The sequence below is a fragment of the Quercus robur genome, chromosome 12, assembly GCF_932294415.1.
Source record: "Quercus robur chromosome 12, dhQueRobu3.1, whole genome shotgun sequence".
In the NCBI taxonomy this organism is placed as follows: Eukaryota; Viridiplantae; Streptophyta; class Magnoliopsida; order Fagales; family Fagaceae; genus Quercus; species Quercus robur.
The window spans coordinates 4,405,386-4,417,221 of NC_065545.1; the positions used below are offsets into that span (position 1 = coordinate 4,405,386).

General features: G+C 34.3%; 2 protein-coding genes across 6 annotated transcripts; both read left to right on the forward strand.

Moving 5' to 3' along the window:
- Nucleotides 1–122: 122 nt before the first annotated feature.
- On the forward strand, nucleotides 123–5,052 carry LOC126709657 (pentatricopeptide repeat-containing protein At5g66520-like). Of its 4 annotated transcripts, XM_050409968.1 has the most exons (4): nucleotides 123–2,106; nucleotides 2,618–2,756; nucleotides 3,705–3,853; nucleotides 4,057–5,052. In XM_050409968.1, exon 1 carries the CDS (start codon nucleotides 160–162, stop codon nucleotides 1,819–1,821), a length of 1,662 nt encoding a protein of 553 aa, XP_050265925.1. In that variant the 5' UTR covers nucleotides 123–159; the 3' UTR covers nucleotides 1,822–2,106; nucleotides 2,618–2,756; nucleotides 3,705–3,853; nucleotides 4,057–5,052. The 4 variants fall into 4 exon arrangements, with proteins under 4 accessions (XP_050265925.1, XP_050265924.1, XP_050265927.1 ...); XM_050409967.1 differs by lacking the exon at nucleotides 3,705–3,853; XM_050409970.1 differs by lacking the exon at nucleotides 3,705–3,853 and having other exon boundaries at nucleotides 4,260–5,052.
- A 1,640-nt stretch (nucleotides 5,053–6,692) lies between these two features.
- LOC126709687 (cytochrome P450 704C1-like) lies at nucleotides 6,693–9,891 on the forward strand. 2 transcript variants are annotated; one of them, XM_050410013.1, is made up of 6 exons: nucleotides 6,693–7,161; nucleotides 7,884–8,099; nucleotides 8,186–8,401; nucleotides 8,578–8,898; nucleotides 9,093–9,296; nucleotides 9,461–9,891. In XM_050410013.1, the coding sequence occupies exons 1-6, from the start codon at nucleotides 6,859–6,861 to the stop codon at nucleotides 9,656–9,658; spliced, it is 1,458 nt and encodes a 485-aa protein (XP_050265970.1). In that variant the 5' UTR covers nucleotides 6,693–6,858; the 3' UTR covers nucleotides 9,659–9,891. The 2 variants fall into 2 exon arrangements, with proteins under 2 accessions (XP_050265970.1, XP_050265969.1); XM_050410012.1 differs by having other exon boundaries at nucleotides 6,694–7,161; nucleotides 8,186–8,476.
- The last annotated feature ends 1,945 nt before the right edge of the window (nucleotides 9,892–11,836 follow it).

Consider the following 11,836-nt stretch of genomic DNA (forward strand, 5'->3'; position numbering starts at 1 on the left):
ATTTAATTACTTTATATTACATAAAATAATTTGGGAAATATGTTATCTCAAAAAACAAAAAAAGATAAATAATTTGGAAAAATGGCTAAAATGTTATGGTAACATATAAATAAGCATCATGCTAGGCTTTCTAGCCATAGCCAGCCATGAGGTGAGAAAATGAAAGAAGCCCAACACCTAAAAAATACATTGAAGAACACTATCTCAAGTTTAGTCCAAGAATGCAGGAACATGAGAGAGCTTAAACAAATCCATACCCATATCCTGACTTGTCCAAATCTTTCAAACAATGACCAACATTTTCTCATTACTCGTCTCCTTTACTTTTGCGCCATTTCTGATTGGGGCTCTCTCACCTATGCTGCCAATGTTTTCCGACTCATAAACAACCCAAATACCTCTATCTGTAACATAATGATCAGAGCTTATGCTACTAAAATCAATGGAGTTGATAACACAAATGCTTCATCTCGGTCTTTGATTCTATATAAGCAAATGCTTTGTGATGGCATTGCACCTGATTTCCTCACTTTTCCATTTCTAGTAAAGGAATGCACGACGAGGCTCGAGGGTGACAAGGGCCGAAGCATTCATGCCCATGCCATCAAGTTTGGATTTGATAATGATGTTTTTGTTGGGAATTCTTTGATAAGTCTGTATTCGGTTTGTGGGTATTTGAGTTGTGCCCGGAAGATGTTTGATGAAATGTCGAACAGGGATGTGGTTTCTTGGAACTCGATGATTATTGGGTGTTTGAGAAGAGGGGAACTTGATAAGGCGTTGGAATTGTTCAGGAGGATGAAGAAGAGGAATGTTATAACTTGGAATTCAATTATAGTGGGGTTCATTCAAGGTGGTCGGCCGAAGGAGGCCTTGGAATTTTTCCATGAAATGCAGATGGTAAGGGATGAGATGGTTAGACCGGACAAGATCACAATTGCTAGTGTCCTTTCAGCTTGTGCCTATCTTGGTGCAATTGATCATGGTAAATGGATGCATGGTTACTTGAGGAGAAGTGGCCTAGAGTGTGATGTGGTAATTGGCACGGCATTGGTTGATATGTATGGCAAATGCGGATGTGTGGAAAAAGCATATGAGGTCTTTAAGGATATGCCTAAAAGGGATACCTTGGCATGGACAGCAATGATATCGGTGTTTGCTCTTCATGGGTTTTGTAAAGAGGCTTTTGATCTTTTTGAAGAGATGGAAACGCTTGGGGTGAAGCCTAACCATGTGACATTTGTTGGGCTATTGTCGGCTTGTGCTCACTCTGGTCTAGTAGAGAAAGGACGCTGGTGTTTTGACATGATGAGACGTGCTTACTCAATTGAACCACAGGTTTATCACTATGCTTGTATGGTTGATGCACTTGCCCGTGCTGGGCTTTTTGGAGAGGCAGAAGAGCTTATTAGAGGCATGCCAATGGAGCCAGATGTGTTTGTTTGGGGTGCGTTACTTGGAGGTTGTCAAATGCATGGGAACATAGAATTAGGAGAAAGGGTGGCACAGTATTTAATTGATTTGGAACCTCTGAACTATGCTTTTTATGTGAACTTTTGTGATGTATATGCCAAAGCTAATAGATTTGATGATGTAAAGAGAATTAGAGCCTTGATGAAAGAAAAAGGGATAAAGAAGGAAGTCCCAGGCTGCAGCATGATTGAAGTTGATGGGGTTGTCCATGAATTTTCAGTGAGAGGATCACCTGATGTTTTAATGGAGGAAGTAGTCTGTATTTTGAATGGGTTTAGTAACTTGATGAAGATAGAAGGATTTATGCTTGATCATAATAAGAATTCATTGAAGGCAAACATTATGTGATAACATAGTTATATTTTATTTCAAAGCAATTTGTTTATATGCTCACACTTGGGAAACTGACATTCTGCTGTTTGTGGAGTTATTGAAAGTTATTCAAGAACCTCCAAGCACTATTATGAAAAGGAATTTATTGTATGAGGAAAATTTATCAAGTTATACTTAAGGGAATGAGATATACATCCCTAGGAGAATAAGGTCGCTCTTGATTAAACCTTATTTTATAGGCAACCCATGTGTTCTGACAAAATTTACAGTTGCTTGCCATTACTGATCCAAAATTATCATGTAAGCATGTAGGAGTTATTCTTGTAAATATCTAGGGTTGTCAATGTCCTGTAGAAATTAAATCATTTCACTTTGTTCTTCTTGGCATTGAATATGAATTCATACTGTCTTCAATAAGTGGACTGTGATTCTATACATATTATGTAATGGAATATTTCTGAATTTAAGTAGTAGTAAGTACGAAGTATGATTGCTTTTATATTGATCTTGGGTTGATGTGCCAGTTATCTATGTACCAATATATTGTCATAGAATATATCATCTCAAATGTTTTTTTCTTATATCTACTTAAGTCTCTCAGACCAAATTCTTTGCAGAAGCCTGAGATCTGAAGAAAGCCTAATCTTTTAGTGTTTTGTTAATTAGTTGGTGAAAACATGTAGCTCTGTTTCTTGTGATTAGTTGATCTGTGTACTTAATTTTGTGTGTATCACAAGAATTCATAAACTTGTTACTTTCATAATTTTGGTTGTCAAAATACTAATCTTCATTATATTATCTTGATTTGCAGGTTTCCAGATTTTCTCTACAACGTTTATCTTGACTTAATTTCAGTCTGACGGAAAGAAGAAAATATTAATTGAAAGATCAGCAGCCATGAAAGTCTTCTCAATGAAAGCCGACCTGTTTTCTCTGAATCCAATGGTCAGGTATCATCAAGAAAAAAGCTTCCCATCCTGCAACATGTGCACCTAGTACATTGTTAGCTGTGGGTACTGTTATGTGATAGGACCTCACAACCATATAAATATAACCTTCCATGCATTATAAATGTGGTAGTGCATGAATAAATTAAATCATTGTCATAGTTGAATAAGAAAATAAGGTCATACTTCAGATAGTATTACTTATCACTGTGGGGGGGGTGGGGGTGGGGGGGAGAAGTTTGCAACCCAAACTTCAATACAATCTTTAATTACCAAGCATCTCTTGCTTAGAGATACATAACCCATCTGTGAATTACTCCATCACGTGGTGAAATTTATGCTGATGATCCAACTAATATTAAATATAGGACAAAGTTTAGTTACAAAATTTGTTGTAAGCTTAGGCTACAATCTTACTCAATATTTTTTTTTTGGAGATGAATTTTGACAAATTTATCGTTGGATTATATCTTCTTCTTATATCATCCATACTTGAAAATTTTCTAAAAAATTAAAGATCAATGGCTATGTTATCAATAAATTATTTAAATTGCAAGTTTTTGTAGTTTAAAATTGTGTATAAAATATAAACTTATAGATTATATAGTAAATAATATATCCGATTGACACTAAATTTGACATGTGTATTAAGAGCGTAAAGAACATGTAATTCAATGGTTAGATTTTCAAAATATGTAGTAATATTTATTTTATTAAGGTTGTAGCCTTAGGCTACAACTAATTTTGTGACTAAACTTTGTCCTTGAATATATACTAAAACCAACTTTGCCAACTAAGGCAAGGTAACAAATTTCACGAACCTATCAGCTTTGATTAGCTTTTTACTTAAAGTTTTCCGACAGTGGAATGTTTGGCATGAGAGTATCATTGTGGAATAATGAGAGATCTGTTTGGTAATGGTGTTTTTTTTTTCCTTTCCCATCATTGCAGAATAAATGGCGCCACCAACATAAGCTTGTGATGTATTAATTCTAAACAAAAGTTTTAAGAGATTTCAGCACAGCTGTTTTTTGAACAAATGCAACAAAATTAGTTTATTTTCCAGAGAGAGAGCAACAAAGCAATTGATGAATTTGCAGGTTTGGTAATAGTCTTGAAAGTGAAGAATTGATGTAATCTTATTTGAAGTAATTCCTCAGAGAATGACTTCCTGAATACTAAATCAGATATGCAAGCATGTATGAAACACATATATATATGCGTGTGTGTGTGTGTGAAGATTTTTATTTTACAATATCATTATAGTGGGCCTTAGAAGGTGGCTTTTCCACTTTTTATGCAGGATATCTGGACAAAATCAACTTTAGACTCAAATTTTAATGTGCATTTGGGGTTCTTCTGGCTCAGATGAGTTTAGAAATTGTTTCTCTGAAGCCTTTGATGACTTAGCAATATCTGAGAGATGGTTGCAGAAAATTTCCTTCTTGTTTGGCTCTTCATTGCAACCTCTGCCTGTTGGATTAATTTATTTAATTTCGTGAACAGAGGCAAATGATATATATTGTCAATTGTTTGGTGGTGACTGGTGAGTGAGAAGGATCCAAAGAATATGACAGAAATATCTAAGAGATGTTGCTCACTTTTAACATTGTTGTCAAGGACACATCTGCAAACACACTGAATTGGTTCTTTTGCATGCTCTGTAAACACCGTTTGGTTCAAGAGAAGGTTACATGTGAAGTGAGAGAAGCAGCTGAAGCTGATAGTATCACATCTGCATGATGAAATTGCACGGATGATCACTGATGCTTCCCTTGAAAAGATGTGGTATCTTCTTAGACCACTTTTTGTTTGACCCCACTCTGCACAATATTGAGGCTCAAACACTTGAAAAAATCTTGGCAGCGCTGTGCAAGAATGACAGTCTCATATGTTAAGTGGATGTTATGCATCACATTTTTTGTTCCCCCTTCACTTCTTGTTTCTTTCAAGGATTGCATCAGAAATATCAAATATATCAGGTAGCCTTCTTATTTCCAGCCGTAAACCTATATCCCCGTGGTACTCATGTTGATCAACTTAGAAAGTAGAAACTAAAACATACAGCTGAGCTGACCATCCACTGCTAGGATTGTAACGCTAAAGAATGGGTCCAGGCCTGTATTCTATGTATGAGACATTTCCCTTGCTTCATTAAGATTGAACGTGCAGCAAATATGGTATTGTCTCTCGATTGTAACCAGATACTGATTATTCATGTCGTCAGGGCTAAGTAGACATCCTTCATCACTTCTTTATCTTTTCAAAATAAGAACTTCGACTTTCTTTGTTCATGGAAGCACATAGTAACATAATGAACAGCTAAAATCCTATAACGTTTCTTTTATTGATTCATATCATATACACTTACAGCTGTCTGTATACTTTTTGCGACTTCCAATAAATTGTTTACTTATTTTCTTCAGGGAAAAAAAGAAGTTCACTCCAGATATGCTTTTTAAATTAAAAATTCTTAATCAGTTTCATTCTGAATTTAGGATAGGAAGAGTTCTAAATAGAAGATGATATTCTCTTAGGTAGCTTTAAAATAAATAAAGGAGATGGTGTTAAACTATAAGGCTTCTGTTATGGGAAGGATGACATACATTTGTGCGGAAGATCTGGAGGAAATTTGACCTGAAAGATGGCTTGATAATGGTGTTTCAAAGCAGAAATTCCTTTAAATAAACCGCATTTTAGGTCAATTTCTTCGTTGGTGCTGTGTGCCTGTCTGTGTTATTTAATATACCAACAGAATTTATTTTACTCTTCCTATGTGAGACAACTTTATTTAAGTACAAATTCACTTTCTTTTCCTATCACAATCTACTTTAAAAAAAAAAAAAAAAAAAGATAAAAAATTTCAAGTTAATGAAAAATAAAGTAGAATAAATTCCATCTATGAAGAATAAAGTGTAAAAGTAAGAATTTCCACCTAAGTTATAGAGTTATAACTTATAGATAACTTGGATTTTCAAAGCGTAAAATGTAAAGTAATAACTTCTAATCTATAATAACTTATAGATAACTTGCATTTTCAAAGCATTAAATGTAAAGTAATAACTTCTAATTGATATGGAATTTAACAATTGCATAAAATGCTATTGTTAAATTACATCTTTTTGTTGAAATGGTAAGCCTGATACCACTTGTTGGGGAGATAAATATCTTCTTTGGGGAGTTTTTTTGAATAATTAATATAACATATAGAAACACACTTTAACCACTTATTCTTCTCATTATTATTCAATACGAAAATTTACTTACATGTGTACACCCAATAATGAGAAAAAAGTTTCTCTTCAAACTTCTCATATATATATATATATATTTTTTTTTAATGTAAATTTTGAAAATCTAATCATTGAATTTTATGTTTCTTATGTTCTTAATATGCACATCAAATTTCGTTCAAATTAGTTGTTATTTACTATTCGATCAATAAACTTATTTTTTATACACAATTTTAGATTATAAAATTTTGAAAATTTAACATTTGTTTGATGAGATAGTGTAGGTACTCAAGAATTTTTGGTTTTGGCTTTGGCTTTTTGGCTCGATTACCTTGCCTTGAATTCTTTTGTCCCACATTGGAAAGATAACTTCCTTCTTTCTACCTTATAAAGCATGAACCAATGAGAAAGAGTGTCACTAGTTTGGTCAAGCACGCCTAGGACGTTGCTAAGCATGCCGAGAACGTTACAAAGCATGCCACTTTAGGTACCCACAGATAGCAATTGATTTTTGATATTCTTGAAATTTTACATGTATGAAAAATATAATAAAAATATTGATTTTTGATATTCTTGAAATTTTACATGTATGAAGAATATAATAAAAATATGTAATCTAACTATTAGATTTTGAAAATTTACACTTAATATAGAGATATATAAAGAAATATATAAAGAGTTTGGAGAGAAAATATGTGCAGCCAAATTTTGCTGCTAATATTTGACAGATAACGCTCTATATGGTGCGTTTCATGTGGACCTTTACTCTTCGTGGCTTGTCATTCTAATCTCTTTACCAATTTTTCAATCCCGCCCTCCCACTATATAAGTTCCTCTCCTCAATTCTCCAAACAAAAATTTCTTTATTCAGAATGAATTTAATGGATTTCCTATTTAATCCAATCTCTTTCACTGCAATAATTTCCTTTGTGATCTTATCTGTGATTAAATTTCATGCCAGAAGGTCACCTAAAAATCGAAAAAAATACCATCCTGTTGCCGGCATCAGTATTCACCAACTGATTAACTTCCATAGGCTGCACGATTTCATGACTGAGCTTTCAAGCAAACGCACAACCTACAGGTTGCTTGACCTAAACAGAGCTTTGGTTTACACTGCAGACCCTGCTAATGTTGAACACTTCCTCAAAACAAACTTTGAAAACTATGGCAAGGTATTGTAACATCCAACTTACTTTTGATTTTTAGCTTGAAATAAATGTCATTTATGGGATTTTAAGTTCAATGATGAATTTCATTGTTTATTTGATTCATAATGAGTTAATAATGCTCAATCATTCTTTGCATGGTTGCCAAATAGGTAAAGAAAAGGAAAATGACAGCCACACAACTGAAATTCCAATTTCTTTTTCATTTCCAATGACTTATTGAAAATTAAATGGAATAAAAGGTTATCTAATTATATTTTTTTATTCATCTTCCATAGCAAGTTGTTGTACACAATATTATAGAAAAGAGGAGAAAAATCAACATAGAGTTTATGTGGTTCAGTTGCGTGCATACATCCATAGGCCCATAGGCCATCTGGCCAGTGACCCAGTAACAAATATGAACCAACTCCAACATATGCAACTTCAGTTGATTGAGCTACTCAGAAGAAATTTAAAATTCAGCCAAAATTTTGTATGTTTAAGTTGAAATTCAAAGCAAAAAAAAAAAAAACTCTGTGTTTGCTGTTGAACATGTTAAAATGGATGTCAGTCAACTGCATTTCCAAGCTTTGTGCACTTCATCCATATAAGATGTTCTTTTCTCTTTCTTTGTCATACCTCATAATGGGTTCTATTTTTCAGCCCCTATGCTAAGAAGGTACGCAAAGAGATTAAAATAATGGTTAATTAAGCTCAAGAATTTCATTCTTCTGGTGTGTTTGCAGGGTTGGTTCCACTATAATATTCTAACTGATCTTCTGGGTGATGGAATCTTCACGGTGGATGGAGAAAAGTGGCGACACCAGAGGAAAGAATCAAGCTATGAATTTTCCACCAAGATACTGAAAAACTTTAGCAGTGTAGTCTTTAAAACCAATGCAGTTAAACTTTCTCGGATATTGTCTGAAGCTGTATCCTCAAATAAAACCATAGAGATCCAAGTAAAATTTTGAACTCGTAAATATTACAAGTACAGCTATTTCATTTCATTAGAAAATGGTTTAACCTTGTAGGTGAATATTGGCAGGATTTGTTTATGAAATCAACCTTAGACTCAGTATTTAAGATCGTCCTTGGTGTAGAACTGGACAGCATGTGTGGAACATATGAAGAAGGGATTCGATTCTCCAATGCTTTTGATGAAGCCAGTGCAATTACCTCGTATCGGTATGTTGACATTTTCTGGAAGATCAAGCGGTTCCTGAACATTGGATCAGAAGCAGTGCTTAGAAATAATATGAAGGTGATTGATGAATTTGTATACAAAGTAATCACAAGCAAGATTGAACAAGTCAATAATCCACTAGTTGATTTGCCTGTGAGTTTTAACTTCTAGAATCTTGACAATTTTTTTGTTCTGAGTTGAGACAAAATTAAGTACCTAGAATAATTTAATTGTCCAACACATAAATGTGGCAGATGAAGAAAGGAGACATTTTGTCAAGGTTTCTGGAATTGAGGAAGACGGATCCCAAGTACTTAAAGGACATAATCCTTAGTTTCATGATAGCTGGTAAGGACACAACAGCTAGTACTCTCTCATGGTTCATTTACTTGCTCTGCAAGCATCCTCATATACAGGAAAAGATTGCACTAGAAGTGAGAGAATCAACAAACTTGAAAGATAATTCAAGCATTGATGAACTTGCAAACAGCATAACAGAAGAAGCTCTTGACAGGATGCAGTATCTCCATGCAGCTTTGACTGAGACACTCAGGCTCTATCCTGTAGTTCCAGTGGTATTATAATAATGAATTATTACTTGTCTCAAAAATTTAAACCGTTAAGAAATAGGTCCAAAGAAGTTCAAACTATTAGGAAATAACGAATTTAATCATTTAATTATTATTCTAACATACATGAATGAATGCAAATTGCATTGTTTTGTTGATGAGTTCCTTTTCTTAAGTCAGTTTTTCCTGTGCTGTCACAGGATGGGAAGATCTGCTTTTCAGATGATACTTGGCCAGATGGTTACAGTGTCAGGAAAGGTGATGCAGTGGCATACTATCCATATGCCATGGGCAGGATGAAATTCTTATGGGGTGATGATGCAGAAGAATTCCGGCCAGAAAGATGGCTCGACGAAAATCGCCATTTCCAGCAAGAAAGCCCTTTTAAATTTACAGCTTTCCAGGTAAGAAAGAATCAAAAGCACACCAAATTTAGCTGAATTTAGTATATTCCAACTACCTTCCCTCTATCACTTCATTAGACAAACTTATCTTTCAGACATTTATAGCTGTATTATGGGATTATGAGGAGCTTGTAAACTCAATTTAAAAATATTGTCATTCACAGGCGGGTCCAAGAATTTGTCTGGGAAAGGAATTTGCTTACAGGCAGATGAAGATATTCAGTGCTGTCCTTTTGGGCAGCTACATATTCAAGCTTAGTGATGAAAACAAGTCAATCACTTACAGGACGATGCTCACTTTACAAATTGATGGAGGCCTCCATATACTTGCTTCCTCAAGATTGGGTCATGTAATTTCATAGTTTTGGTTAATTCCATACAGCCAGCTAGCTCCTTCAATTGTTCAGATAGAAGATGGGAATACAAACAAGACGACGTTTAAATAAATCAGCATAACTTTATATGGAGTTCATACCTTTTATTTTTAGAATTATTATATTTACTTGAGAACCTTTATAAATAGAGAAATGATATTGGAGGGCGAAAGTTCAGCTAGCCCATACTGGGCCCAAGCCGAGCTTTGTTAGCATTGTTAGCTTTAGGTTCGGCCTAGACATAAAGAACACGAGCTAAAATACACAGACCTACGTATATCCGGCAATTATATTTGAACAAATCCCAATATCCCTGAGGATGGAAGGTAATGTTTTAGGGGAATCTGCCTGCCAAGCATAATATTCGGCGTCAAGTACAAGTTACTAGAAAATCAATTCAATAGCAGAGTCGTGGGCGTCATTCCTGATATGCGATTAGACATGCTAGAATAGTAACCTAGATTCAAAAAGCCACCTAGACATCATTGGTGGAGGGACCTACACACGTGTAGAATCTTCCCCTATCATAGCGAGTCCACTAATAGAAGGGATAAAAAGGGGAGAGGGGGGTCAATGTAAGGTGTTGGAACCTTTTTCTGGGGAGAGAAACACTAGTGGAAGGTGAAAAACTAGAAAACAATACTTGGGAAAGGTAATCCAGCCCAAGACACCCAAAGGGGCACCTCGACTGTCTGATATTCTCCTCAGACAGTCCAATTCCTAGCAAATAACCACCACACGACCATTCTAAACTATCATTCATCAGCCAAACTTCTTTTGAGATCTCCCATTGTGAGCTAAACCCAGAACAAAATATAAATTAATTGGGGGTTCAGGCCCAATGAGCCCAAAATCGTTGGAAAAATAGCATCACAATATATATTAAAATGTTTAAATAAATCAGCATAACTTTGTAAATTGCAAGGTAGTGCATTGTCTTTTTTATTTTTTATTTTTACTAAAAGGTAATACCATGACTCTGTGGGAAGCCGGGAGCATCCTGGGCATAGTTAACTTGCCATCTTGTAAACTAATTACTTACAGTTGAGTGTGATTAGGGTGGTCCAGGTAAGGTTGTCAAAGACATTCGAGTCTAGAAAAACAAGATAGTAATGTATAAATATGGATTCTCCGATCCTTAGGAGTTCTACCCTAGGGTCTCATATGTTGAATAATGAATAACGAAGGTGATATAGTGAATAATGAAGAAATTTGTAAGATTATTATATACCTCCAATATCTTCTAAACAAATAGATAAGCCGTCTAATGTTTTAAAGTATCATTTTTCTCATTTTGAAGTTGTTGTTGTTGTTATTATTATTAGATAAATGTAAATTGGCAATGAGATTGATTTTGTGTATGCTAGTTGCGCTAATTAGATCTTCAAATTGTGGTAGAAACAACGAAGTCAATATCGTATAGGTATTGGCTGTACTAGGGAAATATACCATACCGGCAATTAAACCAGTGCTCGTACTCCTCCAAAATGTACCAAAAAAAAAATCTAGTTGTACCGACCTATTTCGACTGTATCAGCTTGTATCAGCCAGTACAATAAAAAAAATAAAAAATTGAACAAAATCTTTTAAAAACATTTTATTTAATCTAATATTGGTTAATGTACTTAAGCTAATATGTAGGCTTATAAAATATGTGGATTTTAAATTTTATGTTGATAAACATAAAAATTAATAAATTCATACTTACATAAATAATATAAATATATATTTAAATATATAAATAGCAGTAAACTTGTAATGGTACACCGGTATCAAAATATTTCATTTCCTTGACTAAATGAAACAACTTTCGGTACGAAATTGACTCTCTTGGATAGAAACTATGTTCAACCTTCACATGGATCAAAGGCTCCATTTTGACTATGTAGATTTTTTTTTTTTTTTTGTTGAGAAAACTAAGTATTTTTTAACACACATACATACGGGGAGAGGAAAGAAGGTTTTTTTAAAGAAACTTATAGTGGTATTGGACTATGTAGAAGTTAGAAGAGCTGTTATTGGACTTATAAGTTATAACTAGGTAGTGACTCTCAAGTCTCATTTTCGTTCTAACTCTGAGTTAGTGGCATACTCTCGAACAAGTGTTTTGATGGGTTCCTTTCAGATAAGTATATGTTGTTGGGCTTTGTGAAGTTTAGTTGTATT